General features: G+C 44.9%; 1 protein-coding gene and 2 long non-coding RNA genes across 5 annotated transcripts; 1 reads left to right on the top strand and 2 right to left on the bottom strand.

The window, feature by feature from the left end:
• The first annotated feature begins 846 nt into the window (after positions 1-846).
• Positions 847-2,940, top strand: LOC121576576. 2 transcript variants are annotated; one of them, XR_006002500.2, is made up of 6 exons: positions 847-1,384; positions 1,561-1,630; positions 1,734-1,923; positions 2,070-2,189; positions 2,374-2,509; positions 2,606-2,940. It is a non-coding gene; the product is annotated as an uncharacterized LOC121576576 (long non-coding RNA). The 2 variants fall into 2 exon arrangements; XR_006002499.2 differs by having other exon boundaries at positions 847-1,630.
• Positions 2,941-13,582: 10,642 nt separating this feature from the next.
• rbm28 (RNA binding motif protein 28) lies at positions 13,583-19,982 on the bottom strand. 2 transcript variants are annotated; one of them, XM_041889815.1, is made up of 18 exons: positions 19,553-19,982; positions 19,208-19,360; positions 18,976-19,082; positions 18,586-18,661; positions 18,196-18,288; positions 17,835-18,036; positions 17,266-17,432; positions 16,905-17,078; positions 16,662-16,735; positions 16,402-16,537; positions 16,239-16,303; positions 15,911-16,069; positions 15,501-15,650; positions 15,058-15,132; positions 14,805-14,979; positions 14,507-14,654; positions 14,310-14,433; positions 13,583-14,211 (listed from the first exon to the last, which is right to left on the bottom strand). In XM_041889815.1, the coding sequence occupies exons 1-18, from the start codon at positions 19,668-19,670 to the stop codon at positions 14,074-14,076; spliced, it is 2,334 nt and encodes a 777-aa protein (XP_041745749.1). In that variant the 5' UTR covers positions 19,671-19,982; the 3' UTR covers positions 13,583-14,073. The 2 variants fall into 2 exon arrangements, with proteins under 2 accessions (XP_041745749.1, XP_041745750.1); XM_041889816.1 differs by having other exon boundaries at positions 17,266-17,420.
• A 1,126-nt stretch (positions 19,983-21,108) lies between these two features.
• Positions 21,109-23,259, bottom strand: LOC121577256. The gene is made up of 2 exons (XR_006002590.1): positions 23,130-23,259; positions 21,109-21,965 (listed from the first exon to the last, which is right to left on the bottom strand). It is a non-coding gene; the product is annotated as an uncharacterized LOC121577256 (long non-coding RNA).
• Positions 23,260-24,969: the final 1,710 nt, after the last annotated feature.

The raw sequence follows: 24,969 nt of genomic DNA, 5'->3' as shown, positions 1-24,969 counted from the left end.
TGTTGTATTCGGCGCATGTGGCAAATAACATTTGATTTGATTTGATTTGAACCCTATCGAACACCTTTGGGTTGAATTGGAACGCCGATTGCGAGCCAGGCCTAATCGCCCAACATCAGTTCCCGACCTTACTAATGCTCTTGTGGCTGAATGGAAGCAAGTCCCCGCAGCAATGTTCCAACATCTAGTGGAAAGCCTTCCCAGAAGAGTAGAGGCTGTTATAGCAGCAAAGGGGGGACCAACTCCATTTTAATGCCCATGAATTTGGAATGAGATGTTCGACGAGCAGGTGTCCACATACTTTAGGTCATGTAGTGTATCTAAACATTAGCTAGCTACCGCAAAGGCTAACATGACTGGCCTATGTGTTCTATTTACAGAGTCCGATCTGCAGCGGCATAAACATCAAGCTCAGCACCAGGAACTAGTGTAAGTCACCTTTGCTAAATCATTCCATGACTCCATGATGAGCATATAAATATACTGGAGCTAGGCATAAACATGGTCTGTCTCTTATTGTCATAGTAGGTGTGTTTATAAGTAGGCTACAACTTCTACTGTACTTTTCTCTGTATTATGGAGGCTTAGTTGATTGTTTATGCAAAGCTTGAAGTCTACATTAGAGAAAAGTAGAGATTTTAGTTAGGAGGGGATGGTGTGGGTGACTGACTGATGTATGTTGGGGGCGGGTTTTGTGTGTGAAGATTAGTATGCATGATCTATTGACATGAGGGGGATGGGTGGATATAGTACCTTGTTTGAGTGTGTATTGATTGGGACAAAGTACTAAAATGTTGGCTAATCACTGACTACCGTGTGTCCTACAGACAAATCCTGCAGCTGCGGATGATGACCTAAATACCAACTTTAGTAGTACAGATCCCGTAGACCCATTGGATGAAAGCTTTCAGCCTGGGAACAAGCTCAAGCTCATCTGACTCGGAAGAGGAAAAGACTGCACGGGACCGGCAAGAGCCAAAGTATATAGTCTATGAGTCCAAGATCATGGAGCTCACTAAGTTCTGACAGCCAATCGTCTCTACAGACATTTCATATGTTGGGGACATGATGAAAGTGAAGTGGAACTGTAATGGTGGACACACAGGAAGATGGACCTCCAGTCCTGACATTCGGGAAATGGCAGATGTTCAGCTTCTCACGGCTGTGTCTGTGCTGTTTTCAGGAGGCACTTACACCGAGCTGCAGGACTGGACTCAGACCATGAACCTGAAGTTGTTTGGCAGCACCACCATCTATCAGATTCAGAATACCTACCTGTTTAACGAAGGAATGCTATTTTGGCAAGACTGTTCCTGGATCAGGAGGAAAATGGTGTTGGAACAAAGCTGTCTGGGGATGCACGCAGCGACAGTCCAGGCTACAGGTCTCTATCTTTTATTGCTATTTAACGTGCAGTGCCTACTTATGTGTGTTAGTATGTGTTTTCTATCATGTGTTTTCAGTGATACAGGTCTTTATAATTGTTATGGTGATGATAAGTGATTTTAAAAAATCCCAAGTTGGGATCAATAAGCACTATTCTGTACTCTGTCTCTAAAGTGCTAAATACACCACCTATACCCTGATGACCAATGACACCAACGAGATTGTGCACAGCGAACTGATACAGGTACAGTACAATTAATACAGTTTACAGTATGATGGTCAATGGCATGTTGCGTTATCACACCTGGTGGCTGGCTGTAATTCTGTTTTACTTTTGCCCATTACAGGTCACAGAGGCACCCAGCTCTGTTGCGATAGAGGTAATTGGCTTCAAGTGGGCCCTGACAGAGCTGTTGGACAACATGGATCTCCAAGTGGATGTGGTCACAAGTGACCATTCCCCCTCTATTCGCAAGATGATGAGGGAGCTCTTCTCTGACATCCAACATGAGCTCGATGTGTGGCATACAGTGAAAGGTTAGCACTGCAGAACCCAACCTTACAAGACTATTTATATGATATCAGAAATTACACACATCGCTTTCTGTCATAGTTTCAAAAAGGGCAGATCAATGTGTTGTATAAAAACGTTTGAATGGTCAGTCAATTTGTTTTTCAAACAGGTCTCCAAAAGAAACTTCTGCTGAAGGCCAAGAAGCGAGGGAATGAGGCCTTGTGTCCCTGGATACACTCCCTCACGAACCACGTTTTGTTGTGCAGCAAAGTTTAATGGAGACCCTGAGGTAAATGAAATGGAGAAAAACGCAAACTCTGTGACGTATTTATCTTGTTCACTGTAATGTGCCGTCATTCTCACCCCTAACTCTGATCCATATGCACTGGTCCAGGAGACACCTAGTAATTGTACTGGTGCATGTCCTGTTCTCAAGATATCTAAAAGCAAATATATGTTGTCTGTCTTTGAAGGAGCACATCTGTGATGTACACAGCTGGACAGAGTTGAGGGGGAAGTCCACTGTCAACACCCTGACCTGTCCGATTATGACCGTGGCAAGAAGAAGTGACTGTCCATGGACTCAGTTGTGTATGAATACCTCTACAGGTTAGTAGTCATCAATAACAGCATCATGTTTTAATATTTTCAATCAGAAAAGCCAAAATAATTAGTCTACTCTGTTTTGTCTTTGTAAACACACAGGCCATCTGGAGGCATTCCACAGTGCTCTCCTGAAGTATACCCCAAAGCGGTACAAACAAATCTTCTGCAAGAGGTCAAAGCAGTGGGTGGGAAAGGTTTGTCCACTACTTCAGGGAGAAGCTTGCTCCCCAAACCCAACATCCCTTCTAACATCGCCACAGCGCTAAAGCCTGCTAACCAGCTGCCATTGCCCAACACAAGAAGAGTTTCACCAGCTGAACAACATTCAGGACCCTGCCTGGAACATTCAGTCAACATGGTTCTAAGCTGACATATGGAATTGTTTTAAGATGGTCATACTATGGATCATTTAGCTATTTGATTTGGAATTTTAAGACCCCTTTAGCTATAAAAATGTTTTATCAAAAAATGATTTAATAAAATATTACATTTGGCCTTTACTAGTATAGACCTGAGAAACGCATTGAATAACACATTAATAAATGGCAAAAAGACAGTCAAAAAAATAAATAATAAGAAAGTGTTCGTCCTATATCTAGGAGATACTGTATAAGACAGCTCAGGAAATATTATATATATTAAACCCCTTTTCTGGTAACGGTTACCTTCAGATGAGTCCCGTGACAATTGTGGGGGTTGTAGCAAAACAGAGAACAACATTGTGTTCGTGAGAATCTCCCCTTTCCACAGTGGGGCCACAAAATTATACTGTACTGAACAACACTGCCTCGTGTTAAAAGAGAGCTTATATTGCTAGCTAGCTACCGACAGCAAAACAACTTACTAATTTTCCCTCCTGGTACAACTGGTCTAGGCTGCCGCCATCAGTTGATCTTGGAGGTTCTGAAGAATGTCTCCAGCACCCCTCGATGGTCTGTCATACACACACAATCCATGGGGTCTGCAGTGACCCTCTCCAGTAAGAACTGCCCACGATCGAATTCGTTGCAGCCCAGACATTCCTCTTCTGTCAGCATGGCTGGACAGCACCCGCATAGGCACCACCAGTCGGAGTCTGACCGTGGCTCTCCAGGATCAGGAGCAGCAGTGGCGGCTGCAGCAGCCGCTGTTTGCTGGTCTTGCAATTCTTGTTCTCGCTGTCTCAACTCCTATTCAGTGTATTCTGGCTCAAATTAATAGGGCTGTATGTCCGTATGTAAAAGAACATTGAAAAATGTTTTGACGTCCAGCTCTTCTTGGAAAGCGGAATCATCAGAAGCAGCCATTGTAATTATTTAGCAATCTCGAATAGACAGTGCACAGTAACATAGCTCCCGTGAAACCTGTAGAAAGAAACTAGTACCGCCCCGTTTTGAAAAGCTCACCTTCGAGGGTGGGAACACAATTGAACAAGGAAGTAGGTCTCCCATCGGGTTGTAGTCTTCATAAAGCCAGAGAAAATGAGTCAACCTAGATATCCTGTAACGTCGTGGCAGCTAGGAACTTTGTTGAGACAAGTCCAATTTCTCTATTGAACAAGGACAACCATATCTACTCACTGCTAGCGTGATCGTGCAATCGGCGAAACACAAAGGCCACAATAATTGCTACATGACTCCATTCATTTCTAGATCAGACAGTACACTCAATCAACCAATGACGTCATTGGTTGAACTCTCCCAGTGTTAAAATTCAGAAATGTTGCACCGGTATGGTGCACAATTATGTCTGAAACTGTCACGCCCTGGCTCTGGGGACGCTTGTATGTTGAGCCAGGGTGTGAGTGTTCTTTGTGTTGTTCTAGTTTTGTGTTTCTAGGGTGTAGTTCTAGTTATTGTGTTTCTATGTTGGCCAGAGTGGTTCTCAATCAGAGGCAACGAGTGTCAGCTGTTTTTGGTTGTCTCTGATTGGGAACCATATTTAAACAGTCTGTTTTCCCACAGTGTTTGTGGGATCTTGTTCCTTTTGATTTGTGTTTGTACCGTAGGACTTCACGTATCGTTTGTTGTTTTGTTCGCTGTGGTGTACTAAAAAATAAATATGTACGCATCTCACGCTGCGCCTTGGCCCGCTTCTTTTCAAGACGATCGTGACAGAAACACCTCATTATGTAGGGAGAATGGAAAAACACTCCAAATAGTGTCTAGCAGTGAAGTTTTTCTTTAATAATTCATAAACCAAATTGATATCAGTAAAAACATTAACTAATTGTTAGGTCTACTTTTACTTGTTACTACTGTGTTACTTCTGTGAACTTTTATTATCCTCCTTTCTCTCCCTCCTCATCAGGGAGAGAAATTTGAAAATATTAGAAGAAAAAAAAGAAGAATGTTTTGGTAATGGAATTTCAAGGCACAAGGCAATGTTTCTTAGAATTACAGAAGGCAGAAAAAAGTATCCTAAACTAAATATAAGTGTTGCTATTAGTTGACAGGGGTCTTTACTTCAACATTATTGTGTTTTGATGTATTTGTAATACCTTTTAAGACTTTTTCTGGTAGTTGTTTTCTAAGACCCCTTTTTTTCCATCTGTTTGACAATAAATCAAATTCTTTGCTTATTCCTGCTTATTCTTGTTTTTAGGATGACAAATGGTTTTAAATGTATTTATGCCTACATTTAAATATAAAGACTCAGGTTTCATTTGACACCCAATTTGACATGCTCCTATGAACTTCACAAGTTGGTGCACATGGGGTCCTTTTACATGGAAATGTTCCTCTCTCAACTCTCTTTTACTCTCTCTCAATCTCTCTCCCTCTCTCTCTTGTTCTCTCTATATCGCTCGCTCTCTCAACTCTCTTTTTCTCTCTCTTTTTTTTCACTTCCTGTGTTCCAAACACAAACCAAAAAATTGCCTCTGAACATCAAAAATAGAACTCTCATAAGAGTGTTACAAAACGTATATAGCCATAACAACTGTAGTGAAATTAGAGGGTGGTAATGCCGTTGTTTGGGCGTGGAGAAGTGTATGTTTGATTGTGCTTGCGTGTGTGCATGTGTTTGTGAGTATGTTTTGGCATCTCTGGTGAAATGATATCAGAGTGATCACTCCACATTCTCAGACTGGGATTCTAAACTGTTTCCTCACACTGGATCGGTAGAGCTGTGACCAGTAGGGCTGTGACCAGTAGGGCTGTGACCAGTAGGGCTGTGACCAGTAAGGCTGTGACCAGTAAGGCTGTATTAGTGTCACTAGGACTGCCAGAGCTGTGTGACCAGAGTTCTGGCACCATGACAGTGTCCCTCTGGCAGTGCTGTAATCAGACACACTGATGTACTGCTGACCACTGTGATGCCTACTCCCTCCAGTCATCAGACACTGATCTGCTCCCTTCTCTCCCCATGTTCTGGGTGTTGCAGTAGCCATTTACACTGTAATGACATTAACAGTCTCTCCCATACCAGTCAATGAGACACATGCATCAATAAGGATCAGCCTAATGGTGACATACACTTGGGTACGTACTGTAGTCACACACACACACACACACACACACACACACACACACACACACACACACACACACAGATAAGCACCTACAGTATATGAGCTACAGGGTCAGGGAACCTGCTGTCTCCTGTCCTGCTACCCAGACTACCAGGGGACTCTTGTGTATAGGGGGAGGAGAGGTGAGTAAGGGGGAGGATGGGGGAGAGGTGAGGGTGAGTAAGAGATGAGTCAACTGCCCTCAGCTATAAGAGAAGCCCTGATGGAGCCTGGGAGTGACACACACACAGACCCCCAGAGGTAAGATTCCCTCACCTCACTCGCCTCTGCACTTTCTCTATCACTCTTGCCATCTCTACCTCTATCATTTGCTTTATCACTATTACTCTTTCTCTGTCTATCATCCTTTCTCATCTCTCTCTCTCGCTCTCTCTCTGTGTTAGTATGTGCTACTGAAATAATATGTACAGATTTGAACAGGTGATATAGTGAAAGTTTATCTTGTCCGTAATGCATGGTTTGGTTTGATTGTCTTTCATGAAGTGAGGTGCCATTTATTTTAAATAAACGTTTTACACTAAACATTTTACTTTAAACTTTAGAAAGAACGTTTGAAAGGAAGCATGTGGAATATTCAGCCAGCCAAGTAGATCAGGTAGACTTGATAGACTGGGTTCTGGCTGTTTTCTGTAGGATGGGTGTAGTACGGTAAATCTTATCTGTAACCTTTTTATCAGAGGGCAGGCTGTTCTCTCTTGGTAGGGATTTCACCGCCAACCATCTGCCCAATATTGATTGGTCTAAAACAGATATTTATCTCCAACCAAAAAATGCCATTGAAGTTTAGACTTTAAAAAATGATCAAATGAATATGAACATTATTGAAGTGCATAAGTGTCTGTGTTCTATAACAGACCATAACAGAACAACCTGAACTTATAGGATGTATCTCTGCCCTCCTACAGGAATATCTGTTCTATTCTTTATACACACACAGATTAAGCACCAGGTTCAAGACACACGCACATTGAGACGCGTACACACGTTCACGCATGTACACCCGTTCATCCAGACTACAGATATGGATTGTTCCATGGACCTCCTGGTGTCCTCTCTACTGGCACTGTTCAGCGTGGGGGCGGGAGCTTCACTGTCGTTAGATGTAGTGAGAACCAAGGTCAAATTCCTTGCTCAGACCATGGTGTACAGGACACAGATGGAAATCAAAAAGGTAATCAATCCATCTATCAATTAGTCAGTCAGTCAATCAATCATTAGTGTACTGACTAATGAAGTCTTTGGCTTGTTGATACATTTGACTTGTGAAACCATGTATAGTCCTCATAAATCTTATTTTAATCACATCTTTCTCTCCTTCCCTCCCTCCCTCCAGCTCCCTAGCAGGACCTGCTGATCTCCCTAGATATGGCGGACCTCAAACAGCTGGTAGAAGACAGCTCCACTACGAGGGGTCAGTTGGAGAACTGGATGATGTCGCGCTGCCCAGGTCGCCAGCAGAAACAGACAGGAGAGGGTGGGTTGGAGGAGGCTCTGAAGGACAGTATCAGGAAGTTTGGTCTGAGTGTGAGTCCAGTGGCACTAAACAGACTCAAGGGCTACCTCGATCGGCTACTGCTGAACCTGGATCAGCTCCGGTACTGCTGATCAGCTGTTACTGACATTGATCATCACTGAGTGACTGAACTCAGATCAGTTGGTGCCATGCTGAACAACTGTTTACTGACAATGACTTTCATTGAGTAACTGAACTGTGATCAACTCGTGATCTGCTGAAAACCTAGAATGATTTGAAGCAAGACTGGACAGTCACAGTCACCATCAGTCACTAAGTTAATAAGACATTTATATTGTATTTTTTTCAGACAAGGATTCTAGCTTGAGGTATTTATTTCAATGAGGAAGAGGAAAAGAAGCAGCTTTATTTTTTTTGCATTAGTTGTACCCCTGTCAGTCAGTGATGCAGGGGAAAGTGTTTCCTAAGCACTGAATCAGCTGACTAATGCAGAATGTATACACACGTGCATACACACACACATGCTGATAATGCTGCTTGCTCCAGAGAGGACTGGGGCGGCAGGTAGCTTAGTGGTTAAGAGCGTTGTGCCAGTAACCGAAAGGTCGCTGGTTCTAATCACCAAGCCGACTAGGTGAAAAATCTGTCGATGTGCCCTTGAGCAAGGCACTTAACCCTAATTGCTCCTGTAAGTCGCTCTGGATAAGAGCGTCTGCTAAATGACTGAAATGAAATGACTGATGTGTAGTGATGTCATGCTCACAGAGAGGGTTTCCTGAAAGCCAAGACAGCCCCTTGCCATGAAACCAGATGTTTTGATGTTAGAGCAGTGACAGAGAGTGAAGGTGAGGGAGAGAGAGGGGGGCAAGATGTACATTCCTCTACAGCAGAGGCCTGTTCAGGAGGGTACAACGTTACAGTGCATTCATATAGAAATGCATTGTATAGAACAGATATGATTGTCTGTCTCTTAGAGGAGTCATTTCAGCTCTATTACATTTCTATCGGCAACGTTCTGAAGATGACACCTCACTGAACACATCCCAACTGCTTCTCTTCTTGACAGTATTAGCATTTATGTTATATATCCATATTTATACTGTACTATATTTTTGTACATTGGAGTACCATTTTATGTACCCATTTAATGTTGGATGATATAAAATTGTTTCCTTTTCAATTATTCTGTCTTTATCAGTCTTTTGTCATCAAATGAATCATTTGATACACATATTGACTAGGCCAGGGAGTGGGTGAGAGGAACAGGGTCAAGACCTACAGCAAACATTACAAATAGTCTATAAACAATATGTGGGTGTGTGACGGTGTTTCTACAATCCAACATTTCCAGAAACTCTAAAAACATGTTAGAGTTACGCAATATTACCTTGATCATAGATTACCATTTGATTGAACAACACACCAACACCTACACACCGGGTTAGGGTAGCAAAATGCCATGAAACTATAAATAAATTCCCTGGTTTTCCAGAAATCCTGCTTTGAGGCTTTCCCGCTCATTCCCTCCTGATCCAGGATCCTCCAACCAGGATTTCAGGAAAACCAGGGAGTTTATTGAATATTCCAGACTAATTAGATAGCCAATTCAAAACATATTGTCTAGTTTGGCTGGTTATCTCCCTAGTTAACTATTGTTGCAAACGTCAAATGTAGAATTGTTTAAGGTTAAGTGTAGGCATTAACGCCACATTGTTAAGGTTAAGTTTAGTCATTAACTCTGAAATCTTAATGTTAGGCATTAACTCTGAACGGTTAAGGTAAGGTTTGGTATAGGCTTAAAACAAAAATCGCAAAAACAACTTTCTATCGCTGGATTCGAAACATGCAGTCAGAGGCAAATGCCCATCCACCATCCCCGTCCACAACGCCCTAACAAAACCGAAACCTACTTGAAGGTAACGCATTCACTGTTGCCCCTAGTGGCCGGTTTCCACTTCACCTCCCGACATCCTCAGACATAGATGGACGTCGAATATTGACTTGTATCACGGGTGACCTGGCTGCATGTCAGATGTCCTAAATAACTTCTGTATAACTGCAAATGGCCGACACGCAGTTGATACGGGTGCACAGTTGATGAAACCAATGCTGCATACTCCGGTTGTAAACAGTCTCTCAAGCATTCAAAATTGGCTGGGATTCTCCTCTATTCAATACTGATAATAAGTAACTCCTATGCTGTCAAGATCTACCCTGAACACTGAATATTTTAACCTTACAAATAGATAAACATCTTAGTTGGCTACATCGCCCACCTTAACCATTTGATCCCTGGTTCATTGAATGAGGGAATTATTTTATAAAGACATTCAAAGTATTTGGTTGTAATTGTAATGTTGCAGGGAGGCCAACCATCCTCCAGGAGAGCTACTGGGTGTGCAGGCTTTTGTTCCAGCCCTGCTCGAACACACCACATTGTAAAAAATCAGCTGCACAAGAGAACCTTGATAAGCTGATTCTGGTGTTTGAGCAAGGTTGGCTCAAAAGCCTGCATACCCATTAGCTCTGCTGATGGAGGGTAGACGGAAACATGGATTACCACTGAAAACACTGCTACTCCTGCTGCTCTCTCCTCGTCTGACCATGTGTTCTCGCATACCCCGAGAGCATCTGGTCAGCGGGGTGGTGGCACAGGAATCCTCATCTCTCCCAAGTGGACATTCTCAATTTTTCCCCTGACCCATCTGTCTGTCTCCTCATTTGAATTCCATGCTGTCACAGTCACTAGCCCATTTAAGCTTAATATCCTTGTCATCTATCGCCCTCCAGGTTCCCTTGGAGAGTTCATCAATGAGCTTGACGCCTTGATAAGTTCCTTTCCTGAGGATGGCTCACCCCTCACAGTTCTGGGGGATTTCAACCTCCCTACGTCTACATTTGACTCATTTCTCTCTGCCTCCTTCTTTCCACTCCTCTCCTCTTTTGACCTCACCCTCTCACCGTCCCCCCTACTCACAAGGCAGGCAATACGCTTGACCTCATCTTTACTAGATGCTGTTCTTCTACTAATCTCACTGCAACTCCTCCAAGTCTCCGACCACTACTTTGTATCCTTTTCTCTCTCCCTCTCCTCCAACACTACTCACTCTGCCCCTACACAGATGGTAATGCGCCGTCGCAACCTTCGCTCTCTCTCTCCCGCTACTCTCTCCTCTTCCATCCTATCATCTCTTCCCTCTGCTCAATCCTTCTCCCTCCAATCTCCTGATTCTGCCTCCTCAACCCTCCTCTCCTCCCTTTCTGCATCCTTTGACTCTCTATGTCCCCTATCCTCCCGGCCGGCTCGGTCCTCCCCTCCAGCTCCGTGGCTTGATGACTCATTGCGAGCTCACAGAACAGAGCTCCGGGCAGCTGAGCGGAAATGGAAGAAAACTAGACTCCCTGCAGACCTGGCATCTTTTCACTCCCTCCTCTCTACATTTTCTTCATCTGTTTCTGCTGCTAAGGCCACTTTCTACCACTCTAAATTCCAAGCATCCGCCTCTAACCCTAGGAAGCTCTTTGCCACATTCTCCTCCCTGCTGAACCCCCCCCCCTCCTCCCTCTCTGTGGATGACTTCGTCAACCATTTTGAAAAGAAGGTTGACGACATCTGATCCTCGTTTGTTAAGTCAAATGACACTGCTGGTCCTGCTCACACTGCCCTACCCTATGCTTTGACTTCTTTCTCCCCTCTCTCTCCAGATAAAATCTTGCGACTTGTGACGGCAGGCCGCCCAACAACCTGCCCGCTTGACCCTATCCCCTCCTCTCTTCTCCAGACTATCTCCGGTGACCTTCTCCCTTACCTCACCTCGTTGATCAACTCATCCTTGACCGCTGGCTATGTCCCTTCCGTCTTCAAGAGAGCGAGAGTTGCACCCCTTCTCAAAAAACCAACACTCGATCCCTCTGATGTCAACAACTACAGACCAGTATCCCTTCTTTCTTTTCTCTCCAAAACTATTGAGCGTGCCTTTTTTAGCCAACTCTCTTGCTATCTCTCACAGAACGACCTTCTTGATCCCAACCAGTCAGGTTTCAAGACTGGTCATTCAACTGAGACTGCTCTTCTCTGTGTCACAGAGGCTCTCCGCACTGCTAAAGCTAACTCTCTCTCCTCTGCTCTTGTCCTTCTAGACCTGTCTGCTGCCTTTGATACTGTGAACCATCAGATCCTCCTCTCCACCCTCTCCGAGCTGGGCATCTCCGGCGCGGCTCACTCTTGGATTGCGTCCTACCTGACCGGTCGCTCCTACCAAGTGGCGTGGCGAGAAGCTGTCTCCGCACCACGTGCTCTCAACACTGGTGTCCCCCAGGGCTCAGTTCTAGGCCCTCTCCTATTCTCGCTATACACCAAGTCACTTGGCTCTGTCATATCCTCACATGGCCTCTCCTATCATTGCTACGCTGACGACACACAACTAATCTTCTCCTTTCCCCCTTCTGATAACCAGGTGGCGAATCGCATCTCTGCATGTCTGGCAGACATATCAGTATGGATGACGGATCACCACCTCAAGCTGAACCTCGGCAAGACGGAGCTGCTCTTCCTCCCGGGAAGGACTGCCCGTTCCATGATCTCGCCATCACGGTTGACAACTCCGTTGTGTCCTCCTCCCAGAGTGCGAAGAGCCTTGGCGTGACCCTGGACAACACCCTGTCGTTCTCCGCTAACATCAAGGCGGTGACCCGATCCTGTAGGTTCATGCTCTACAACATTCGGAGAGTACGACCCTGCCTTACACAGGAAGCGGCACAGGTCCTAATCCAGGCACTTGTCATCTCCCGTCTGGATTACTGCAACTCGCTGTTGGCTGGGCTCCCTGCCTGTGCCATGAAACCCCTACAACTCATCCAGAATGCCGCAGCCCGTCTGGTGTTCAACCTTCCCAAGTTCTCTCACGTCACCCCGCTCCTCCGCACACTCCACTGGCTTCCAGTTGAAGCTCGCATCTGCTACAAGACCATGGTGCTTGCCTACGGAGCTGTGAGGGGAACGGCACCTCCGTACCTTCAGGCTCTGATCAGTCCCTACACCCAAACGAGGGCACTGCGTTCATCCACCTCTGGCCTGCTGGCTCCCCTATCTCTGCGGAAGCATAGTTCCCGCTCAGCCCAGTCAAGACTGTTCGCTGCTCTGGCACCCCAATGGTGGAACAAGCTCCCTCACGACGCCAGGACAGCGGAGTCACTCACCACCTTCCGGAGACATTTGAAACCCCACCTCTTTAAGGAATACCTGGGATAGGATAAAGTAATCCTTCTACCCCCCAAAAAAAAAACATTGTAAAGTGGTTATCCCACTGGCTATAAGGTGAATGCACCTATTTGTAAGTCGCTCTGGATAAGAGCGTCTGCTAAATGACGTAAATGTAAATGTAGACGGACCATGTGTTTTATACATTAGCCTATCAGTGCAGTATTTTACTTTGTTGGGGGGGTTAAGTGCCTTGCTCAAGGCCACAATGGATGGAGATACTGTATAATACATGGGATCAGAGCAGCAGCCTTCTATTGTCAATACCAGTGATAATAATGAATGTTATTTTGTGAAGTGGTTCCTTGCATCTTACAACACAATTTCCAGTCACCTTTTTGGCCCATGGTGTCAAGCCCTGTCCGGACACAGTATGTCCAGCATGGAGGATTGTCCACATGGAGAGGTCCAGCTGGTGAGTTGGTGTGGAGCCCAGGAGTTTACAGAGGTGTTCTCAAGCTGGACTCCAGAATGCAACTAAAGGGTTCAGATAGAAGTGAGGGACTGTAACCCCACCAGCTATGGCCTGTGATTGGCTGGTCCCAGTCAGATGAAGTTCCCTGGCAACCTGGTCCCTAACACAGAGGTGTGAAGTGGCCTTTGCCACTGGACAATGGAGCCAGGCTGAGACAGGGTATGGTAGCCTACCTCAGCAGTAAAGGTCAAAGTTGATGTCTCTGTCCCAGCCAGAGAGAGGGTTCCATGATTAAAGTGTAAAGGGTTTTGTACACATATCAACATTGTGTGGGTCTATGTGGGTGTTCACAAAATGTATTGATTTTCTTGAATCACAGATGACCAGTTAACATAAGAAACACAGATTAAACTGTCTGTCTTTGTAAATTCTTTAATAAAAATGTCACTCATTTACATTTCTGAAAGCTCTAATATTCTTTACATTATTATTCACCAATTGTTAACATGAACATAAAGCACAGTACAGAGTAAAACATCAGCATCTGTTCTGAAGAACACACGTTGGACGTAGAAAACAAACCCACACATTCATGTTTAACATGTGCTTTCAACCTCTGATGCAGTCTGTCAGAGTCGGGGTCAATTCAGGAAGTGACACTACTCTGATATTCCACCTCTTAAGCTTTCCTTTACCACTGTGATGGCACACCACACGTTGCCTATAACATGAGGACACAGACATACGACTCTACTTCATTCTACACAGTTCATTGGTGAATATTATTCCAACATTTCAACCATCATATCCTTGTTTCAACATGTGAATGATGTAGAAACCAACATAAGGAAAAGGTTATTGGGTTATACCAAAAAATTGCCTCGCTCTCTCTCTCTCTCACACACCCCTAACTGTTGAACCACTTGTTCTTCTTGATGGTTGCGGTCTTTTTGCCGCCCATCAGTTTCCTCTTGTACTGTTCAACCAGGTTGTCAAAGCGGTCGTCCTCTTGGCTCCTAAACCGCTTCTTGGCCCCTTTAGCACTCTGGAAAACAATTGAAGACAGTTCAACGTATTACCTGATCTTGGGGCCACGACATGCAGACATGGGTAATATGTTTGTGTGTGTGTGCGCGAGTGTACCTGTGTTCTGGGCTGTGTAGGGTTCTCCAGTGACGTTCCTCCCTGTAGTTCTCTCCTGCTGGGCCGGTTCTTGGGCTTCTTAAGCTGGGCAGGCTGCTGCTGCTGCTTCCCCTTATCACGCGCCCTGCACAACGAAAATTATACCATGTAGTTTGGGTTACATTGTGATAGGTAAAGTATTTGTGTGTGTATGTTACCTGATCTTTGGGCCACGGTGGGAGGGCAGGGCTAGAACCTTCCGTCTTTTCTTTCCATCCTCCAGTTCTACGTGTTCTAGAACTGGAGTGGTCTGGAAGCCTGCGTACTGCCGGACCTGCTTCTGGTCCTGTGGCTGCGAGGGAGGAACTAGACAAGAGAGAAAGAAAAAGGGAGAGAAATGTCAGAGACAACAAAAAAGCTAAAGCAAAAAGAAGACATAGAAAAAGGAGGGAAAATAGCACTTCCGCCAGAATTGATGAGCTATTGGTTTTATATTCAGGGTTAGGGCAGAAATACCTCCATCCTTTCTGCCCTGGCCGGATGGTAACGACTGTGTCTGGGTCTTCGCTGGCCCCTCCTTCGTTACCATGGCACTCTGGGGTTTAGACACACCCCTCTGAGGTCCAGTCTTGCCTCCAGACTGCGGCTGCAGCTTCCCTCCTCCCTGAGGGCCCCGCCCCTTGAAACGCTCCTGGGAACCACAGAGACAGAAAATTGTTACTCTTTATTTTAATCATCACACACCAACACACACAGAAGAGAGACACACCTTGACTTGTTGTTGTCGCATTTCTTTCATCTTCAGCTTCTTTCCATCTTCAAGAGAGAACTCAGCGATGGGCCTCTGTAGACAGACACACACAAGAAAAAAACATCCATAACAACCTATGAATTCTCATCATTTAGCAAGAAAACAGTCAATATTGATCAGATGCTGTAGGTTGCCAAACCAAACATGAGTACGTGTAATTCAGCATTCTCCTTACATTCCTCAGGAACAATCGATATTGATTACTACAATGTTGGAGTCCAGATCCAATGTTGTTCAGATATAAATTACTGCAGTTACTGACATCAGCTATTGAGAGGCAAAGACAACATCCTGAAACATAACCTGGGATTTACACTCTCAAACACAGCTGCATTCTGTCCAGGACAAGGTTAAGGACGAGCTCTGGACAGATCAACAATGACACAGTGCCACACACACACCTTGGTGTTTCCGTAGATGTCAGGGTTGTTGTTGAGGTATCGTAGTGTCTTCAGAGCGTGTTCATGATCTTGGAACTGAACAAAGCCGTAACCTAGCGACCGGCCTAACACCTGACCCCGCTCCGGCTTCTTATCATACATCACCCTGCACTGGAGAGAGAGAGAGAGAGGGGGTGGCATACAGATAGAGATAGTGAGGAAAAGAAAGGGGGAAGAGAGGCAAATGGTAAACAAAGAAAGCAGAGAGAGGGAGAGAGATTGTAAAGAGAGACAAATGAAAGGTCATTCAACATGGACAACTTTATAGGACAATAGTTCTACCTGGTGGTCACTAAGAGATCACCCGGAGAGATGGACATAGATTTTACTCAGATGGAAACAGCTATGGAAATGTGGTAGTAGGGTCTTACCTCAGTAATGCGGGCCACCTTGCCACCCCCTGCAGCTTTCAGGCAGAGTTGTCGTAGTTGTTTGACATCTACAAACTTGGGCAGGTTGTGGACACACAAACGGGTCTTAGACACAAACACATTCATGTCCCGTAGCTTGGTCCGCTTCAGGTCCTCAAACTAACACAGAAGGAGAAAGGAGTTAACAACAAATGCACACACACTCTGGCCTTCCTCAAACAAACATACACTGAGGATACAAGCCCTCAGTTACCAACACAATGTGTTGTGATTGGTTGTAAGACAAAGCCCTGATGCTTTGATTGGTTGAAAAACAGGAAGTACTCACTCTGGTCCTCTTGGCCATGTCTGCTGCTGGAACACTCTCAGCTGCCTTAGTTCCTGCCCGTATCACTGAGAGAGAGAGAGCGAGCGATGAGATGGAGGGGTGGGGAGAGGAAAAGGGAGGCGAGGAGAGGAGAGGAAAAGGGAGGAGAGGAGAAGTAACTTACATCCCTCTCTAGCCAGGTAGAGGTTCCTGGTCCCTGTATGAGTTTTGACCTTCTTGTCCTTCAGTTTGACGGCATCCTCTCTGCTCACCGCCGTTACAATGTTAAGCTTCCTACCATCCACACGGATACCCCCGCTCTGAGACAGACACACACAAACATGTTACCCCCAAACATACATAACATCAATTCAGAGCTCTCTGGGCTCAGAAGAGATGTACGTAGAGAATACATTAGTACTTTAACATTCTATTCCGTCTCACCTCTGACTCATCCTCTGCAGCAGCAATGCATTTCTCTGCTGCTTCTTTAGACTTGAACTGAGCAAATGCAATACCTGACCAAACACAACAACATAGTCAACAACCATTACCAACCAATTCAGTCATGATTCAATATTAACATGTAGACTATCTTCTGACTGGAATCACTTCATCGCATTGGTTAAGTTTAAGAGAAGACTGAGACAGAGAGAGAATGATGTTGTGTTGGAGCCAGGACTATACCTTTAGAGTGTTCAGTGTCTGGGTGTAGGCAGATCTTGATGTACTTCAGTTCTCCATACTGCAGTAACACCTCCTCCAAGCCCTCCTCCTCCGTATCAAACGACAGGTTCCTGATGAAGATGGTTTTGCCCTCATTGATGTCTGACGGGAGGGGCTTCCTCTTGGCTCCACAATCTAGAGTGTCAGAGAGAGAGAGAGAGAGAGAGAGAGAGAGAGAGAGAGAGAGAGAGAGAGAGAGAGAGACAGAGAGAAAAGGCCAGAGACAGAGGGACAGAGAGAGAGTAGTCAGAGGGGTTCAAACAGAGGGCAAGGTGGAGCATACACACTAATTACATCACAAGAAAAGACAACCGTTTCATACCAGAATCCTCATCATCATCATCATCATCATCGTCTTCATCAGACCCAAGGTCACTTTTATCATTGCCATCTGACTCCTGATCCTCCTCTCCATCCTCCTCTTCACTCTCGTCCTCTGATGGGCTGTCTGGCTGCTTAGCTGGCTTAGAGCTGACTCTGTAGAGAGGACTGTTAAACACAACAGTTGAACAAGAACCTGGCTGCAGTACTCCAGTCCTCAGAACCAAAGGACAAAGTCAGGCCAAAGAAGACCAATTCAGACATGATAAATGTAGCCTAGGTCTAAAACACAGGTGTCCAACTCATTACACGGAGGGCCGAGTGGCTGCGGGTTTTCGCTCCTCCCTTGTACTTGATTGATGAAATAAGGTAACTAATTAGTAAGGAACTCCCCACAGCTGTTTGTCTAGGGCTTAATTGAAAGGAAAAACCAAAAACCTGCAGACACTAGGCCCTCCTTGGAATAAGTTTAACACCCCTGGTCTAAATATTTACAGCCCATCATTCACTTTAGTTCAATAAACTGAGGACATGCAGAAGTAGAGATTAAAAGACTGCAAAAGCTCATACTTGTTCTTTGAATGTGCTACTGGTTTCTTCTTCTCCTCCTCCTCCTCCTCCTCTTCATCATCATCTTCTTCCTTCTCCTCCTCTTCAGAGTCACTTTCAGGTGCCGGTTTCTCTGCTGTGACCTTTTCCTCTTTCTTAGCTCCTGGCTGAGTAGCGACAAACTTGTCTTTAGCCACAGCCCAATCCACAGCTACCTGCCTTCCTGTAAAGGATCGAGGATATAATGACTTGATCAGAGTAGAGGAAACCACAATAGACTGTTGAGATGCTCCCCATCTTTATGCGAGATATTCACAGGGCAGAAAAATGTGTCCGTCTCTCTCACACATACAAACACACACAGCAGGTTAAGGTGTCTCACCTTTGATCTCCTTCAGGTTTATGGCGTTCAAGGCCTTTCCTGCCTCCAAGACGTTCTTAAACTGGACAAACGCAAAGCCCCGCATCTTCCCATCTGAAGATTAACAGTGAGGAATGGTCAACCACCAGATAGAAAACATGTTATTGACATTAAAGTTGTCTTAGCGCAACAAAATTCACCAAGGCTCAACAGTGCTTAGTGTGGTTGGGTGGTGATTTGCTCAAAGTAATGGAATGTATGCCATTTAGCAGACGATTTTATCCAAAGCGACTTACAGCGATGCGTGCATACATTTTTTATATATAGGTGGCCCTGGGAATCGAACCCTGGCATTACAAGAGCCATGCACTACCGACTGAGCTACAGAGGGCCTCAAAGTGAAGTCTGTACCTGGTTTGAGCGGGATGTTGGCCTCCAGAACTGTCCCAAACTTGGCAAAGGTCTGCTTCAGATCATCATTCGAGCACTGTGGGAACATAAGACATAAACATTCACAACTAACTCGGCGGCAGGTAGCCTAGTGGTTAGAGCGTTGGGTCAGTAACCAAAAAAGTTGCTGGTTCGAATACCTGAACCGACAATGTCGATGTGCCCTTGAGCAAGGCACTTAACCCTAATTTGTTCCAGGGGTGCCGTACTACTATGGCTGACCCTGTAAAACAACACATCCGGGGTGTATGTGACAATAAAACATCTTACATATTTTCTTAACTGCAGACAATAAAGCGGAGCACAAAGAGAAAGATTGTTTATCTGTGTGAGTGTTTATGTGTTTCATACCTTGAAACTGAGATTCCTGATGATCAGTCTGGCTTTCCTTCGGTTTTTCTTTAAGCCTCCTTCAGATTTCTGTTCTTTTTGTGGTACTGGTTCTTTTGGTGCTGTGGCTGTGTAGAAGACAAGACCACAATAAATGTTTGATCCTCTACTTTCACCATCACAAATGTAAGGTAGACCTGAATTACGTAGGTAGCTAAATAACAAACTAAGCATCCACATAAGTTTTCCATACCTGTTGTTCCCCTTTTCTTGTCGTTTAGTTTCTTCTTGGCCACAGACACGTTGATCTTCTGTCCATCGTAGTCTTTCACCTCTCTCACAGCGCGCTGTGCATCCTCCTCCATGGAGTAGGTGACATACCCAAACCCCCGACATTTCTCTGCACCTGAAGGGACCACATGCCAGACTGTGGTTTAACTTTTCACGTTTCATACATATTGTTTAATATTATTACAAAGCATGACAGGGTCTGCCTTCTTGTAGTTTCATGACACTCTGACGTTGAGATCATTAGCACCATTTTACAAAGATGACAAATGTCATAAGGTTAGCTAACTTTAGCTAGTAGCCGTCTCACCTTTTTCCTTGACAACAAAGCAGTGCTTCACAGGTCCAATTTCAGAGAATATCTCCTCCAGGCGGTCGTTAGATGCATCTGCTGGCAAACTCCGGACGAATATTGTAAGGGCTGACATGGCTTATTCTGTACTAAGACCTTACGTTTCTTCTGATCACTGTTGCTTTTTGTTAGCCAGTCAACCAATGGAGCACACTGCACTGGCAAGCTAACAAACTAGCTAGCTACTTTCTTTCCGACACTTCCAAATGTATAGTCTCCCCAGCTAATTCTAAACTATCCAAACGAATAATGTTTACTTCCAATATATTGATAATTTTATCAAAAGAATAGGAAAACTGTATGAAAGCATGGTAAACGCAAGTATTTTCAAATGGTAAACACACGTTTTCTCAACGGGGCAGCCATTTTGGAATAGAAAGGAAGTTGTAATCCGTGATTTCCGGCAACTCTTCTTCTCCGTTATAGTAGTGAGCAAACTAACTAGTCAGTGCATTCCTGCCACCGTGCATGTATCATGCAAAGCTACTAGCTGTGTGTGCAGTCTTTTGCGCCATCTCTCTAAACAAACACGCATGTTTCCACAAACCAGAGTCACACAAAGTCTAACATTTCTGTTCTTTTAACCATGATCTCCAAAAATAGAACGCATGACAATAGCTAACACAAGTGGTCACGGTGGTACTGGCGGATAATGACTTGCAAAGGTTTGGCTAAAACAAATGGATAAAATTGGCTAAATCAAATTAAATTGTATTTGTCACATGCGCCAAATACAACTGGTTTAGACCTTACAGTGAAATGCTTACTTACAAGCCCAATGCAGTTCTAAGATAAATAGAAAAATAACAAATAATTAAAGAGCAGCAGTAAAAATAACAGTAGCATGGCTATATACAGGGGGTACCGGTACAGAGTCACAGGTTAGTCAAGGTAATTGAGGTAATATGTACATGTGGGTAGAGGTAAAAGTGACTTTGCATAGATAATAAACAGTGAGTAGTAGCAGCGTAAAAGAGGGGTGGGGGGTGGGGGACAATGCAAATAGTCCGGGTAGCCATTTCATTAGCTGTTCAGGAGTCTTATGGCTTGGGGGTAGAATCTGTTAAGAAGCCTTTTGGACCTAGACTTGGTGCTCCGGTACCGCTTGCCGTGCGGTAGCAGAGAGAACAGTCTATGACTAGGGTGGCTGGAGTCTTTGGCAATTTTTAGGGCCTTCCTCTGACACCGCCTGGTATAGAGGTCCTGGATGGCAGGAAGCCTGGCCCCTCTATAGTGCCTTGTGGTCGGAGGCCGAGCAGTTGCCATACCAGGCAGTGATGCAACCAGTCAGGATGCTCTCGATGGTGCAGCTGTAGAACCTCTTGAGTATCTGAGGACCCATGCCAAATATTTTCTGTCTCCCGAGGGGGAATAGGCTTTGTCGTGCCCTCTTCACAACTGTGAAACCAAATCTGGAACCAAATCGTGTAAAGATCTTGTACATAGAAAATGTTAGACTCTGCATCCTTGCCAGTGTAAATATTTGAAAATCAACTCATGGGAACATTGACAAATTCATCTCAATTCATGTTTTAATCCAGTTACAGTAAAACAGCACCTCTGTTGGAAAACATTGCATTGAAAAGTTGCAGTATGTCTTGACAAAACGTTATTTATTTTAATAAAAATTCATAAAGATTGCATAGATTATTTTCAACATATAAAATCATACCTATCATAGTAGTGTTTCTATGTCATAATAAACTAATTTCTCTCCAGTGAGCCCAGCACTAGGCTGTCATAGATGTGGCCTCTGATCCTCTTAGTTTAGCCGTGGTACTTCTGTGAGTCGTGGGACACGTGCACAAGTAGCTGGGTAAAGGTGTCCCTCCTATGGAAAAGGTGTGCACGAGCAGGGGGCGTGACACAAAGCGGTCACTCTGCAGGACATCTAGTACCCTTGCTCCATAGTCTAGACCCCAGCACGGCCACAGTAACTGAGCAGAGGAGGGGGGATCTGAGGTGTTTTAGACAGAAAGGAGAGCAGAGAGAGTATGACGTTTCCTCTTTAAACTTTAACCCATTCCGCACCTCGCTCGCCACTATGAACACGTCGAGGCCTTTACGGAAATAGATCTCACAGTACTTGGCCACAGCCTGGGGTCGCGACCCCAACCAGGGAATCATTAGCAGCAGGGGCTTGGTTGGGCCTGGGGTAAGGGCTGGTGGGGTACCTGCTGCATCGTTCAGGGCAGACGGAGGGCCATGGGGAGGCCCAGGTGAAGGTGATGCCGTCTCGTTCAGGTACAAGGTGTTGGTCTTGCTGATGCAGTGAGCTGTGACTCCACGGAATAACATGGTGACAGCAGGGACAGTGAGTGCTGAGTTAGGAAGCCTGTAGGGGGTGCTGGTGGTGCTCTAAGGCTTTGGTCTGGAAGGGGAAAAGAATGAGAAATTGAATGTTTTTATTTTGCAGACAGATTTGCTGTATAAACATGATGTAACATTATAGATAGCTAGTACTTCTATTGTATTGTAATTTTACCATAGTCAATGATTTATTCATTCATTGCACGCTAGCCTATGGACAACCATGATGTTGTTGTGTCAATTTGTAAATCGCTCTGGATAAGAGCGTCTGCTAAATGACGTAAATGTAAATGTAGCTGTAGCAGTTGGACCCCTGACTTTCTCAAGGGCAAACAGCTGCTTTTAGCAACGCTGTATTGACACACTAGTGTTGCTGGAAATTGGGATGCAAAACATTTTACAGTCTGCTGGAAGCCAGTAGTTAAATCAAATTAAATTTCAATTTACTCTGCCGGTCGTCTGGACAGTTGGTCCTTCTGCTGGTGGAAATGTATATCCACAGGAAAATATTATTAAACAGACTTCAAAACGTGGGTCTCTGTGTGTGGCGATTTATCACGATTTGTTAGCTCATCACCTAAGGCACGTGCACAAGACAGAAGTACAGTACATGTACGCGATGTATGCATACTAACCGTGGACTTGCAGGTGTTTGTTTTTTACGCATGTGCCAGGTGATAAAAAATGTCAATAGCAGTACCGGCGCTCTAAAAAGTCATCGTAAATAATAGCTACTTTCCTGCAGATATTTTGTCTCACATTTCCACCAGCAGAAGGACCAACCGCACAGACAACGGGTAGAGTAAGTTGAAATTTAATTTTACTCAACATTATGGCTTGTAAGGTAACTTTCCAAGTTTTTGTAGTGCTTAGTTTCAGGCTGTGTAACTAGCCTAGGCAGCCGATGGTGGCCGCTAGATCTGCACTATCGTCTAGGATTGATGTGCCCAGCGGGTAATATTCTTGTGTCACACGTGGACCGGCTCGTACTTAAAGCATCCTCCATTCAGGCTGCAAAAGCATAATTGTCCTCCTTAACTAGCTTTAATGGTGGGCCGCCGAAAAAAAACTCTGGGGAAATGTGTGCCGTCTTAATAAAATACACTTTTCCACTACCGGACAATTTAGGATGTTGCACAACGCATTCAGCGAAGGGTGTGCAACATCCGAAATAAAATAAAAATAAAATATATATATATATATGTAAATATAGCCTATACAATACCTTTCAACATACCAGTATCTGTGTAAACTTAGAAAATAAATGCTGGTATAAATAATACATAAAATTATCAATTAATTTGTTCAAAGGTGGTTGCAATGCTGTGAAAAACAGTTGTAGCACTAGAGCATGGTTTCCCAACCATGGTCCTCGGGTACCCCCCTACAGTACAAATGTTTATTTTAACCTTGGACAAGCACACCTGATTCAACTTGTCAACTAATCATCAAACCCTCAAAGAGCTGAATGAGTAGTGTTTGTCCAGGGCTACAATGAAAATGTGTACTGTTGGTGGTACTCGAGGACCGGGGTTGGGAAACACTGCACTAGAGAGCTAAAAAAAAATCTATATTCCCAAAGTGTACCATGTCTTTGCAGGGGGACTCTTAGTTTGAAGAAAGAAATCCGCGCACGTGCTGCCAGCATAATATGCTGCTGCTAGGAGAACGGGAATGCTTCAGCGTGTGCCAGGTCGCTCCGCACCAACATCCACGAAGTACTCAAATCAAATCAAATCAAATTTTATTGGTCACATGCGCCGAATACAACAGGTGCAGACATTACAGTGAAATGCTTACTTACAGCCCTTAACCAACAGTGCATTTATTTTAAACAAAAAAGTAAGAATAAAACAACAACAAAAAAAAGTGTTGAGAAAAAAGAGCAGAAGTAAAATAAAGTGACAGTAGGGGAGGCTATATATACAGTAAAATAAAGTGACAGTAGGGGAGGCTATATATACAGGGGGGTACCGTTGCATAGTCAATGTGCGGGGCACCGGCTAGTTGAGGTAGTTGAGGTAATATGTACATGTGGGTAGAGTTAAAGTGACTATGCATAAATACTTAACAGAGTAGCAGCAGCGTAAAAGGATGGGGTGGGGGGCAGTGCAAATAGTCCGGGTAGCCATGATTAGCTGTTCAGGAGTCTTATGGCTTGGGGGTAGAAGCTGTTGAGAAGTCTTTTGACCTAGACTTGGCACTCCGGTACCGCTTGCAGTGCGGTAGCAGAGAGAACAGTCTATGACTAGGGTGGCTGGAGTCTTTGACAATTTTGAGGGCCTTCCTCTGACACCGCCTGGTATAGAGGTCCTGGATGGCAGGGAGCTTTGCCCCAGTGATGTACTGGGCCGTACGCACTACCCTCTGTAGTGCCTTGCGGTCAGAGGCCAAGCAGTTGCCATACCAGGCGGTGATGCAACCAGTCAGGATGCTCTCGATGGTGCAGCTGTATAATTTTTTGAGGATCTGAGGACCCATGCCAAATCTTTTTAGTCTCCTGAGGGGGAATAGGCTTTGTCGTGCCCTCTTCACGACTGTCTTGGTGTGTTTGGACCATGATAGTTCGTTGGTGATGTGGACACCAAGGAACTTGAAGCTCTCAACCTGTTCCACTACAGCCCCGTCGATGAGAATGGGGGCGTGCTCAGTCCTCTTTTTTTTTCCTGTAGTCCACAATCATCTCCTTTGTCTTGGTCACGTTGAGGGAGAGGTTGTTGTCCTGGCACCACACGGCCAGATCTCTGACCTCCTCCCTATAGGCTGTCTCATCGTTGTCGGTGATCAGGCCTACCACTGTTGTGTCGTCGGCAAACTTAATGATGGTGTTGGAGTCGTGCCTGGCCATGCAGTCATGGGTGAACAGAGAGTACAGGAGGGGGACTGAGCACGCACCCCTGAGGGGCCCCCGTGTTGAGGATCAGTGTGGCAGATGTGTTGTTACCTACCCTTACCACCTGGGGGCGGCCCGTCAGGAAGTCCAGGATCCAGTTGCAGAGGGAGGTGTTTAGTCCCAGGATCCTTAGCTTAGTGATGAGCTTAGAGGGCACTATGGTGTTGAATGC

This window comes from Coregonus clupeaformis, chromosome 23 (assembly GCF_020615455.1).
Source record: "Coregonus clupeaformis isolate EN_2021a chromosome 23, ASM2061545v1, whole genome shotgun sequence".
Lineage (NCBI taxonomy): Eukaryota > Metazoa > Chordata > Actinopteri > Salmoniformes > Salmonidae > Coregonus > Coregonus clupeaformis.
The sequence above is the reverse complement of the archived record's forward strand: the minus strand, read 5'-3'. Positions and strand labels throughout refer to the sequence as shown.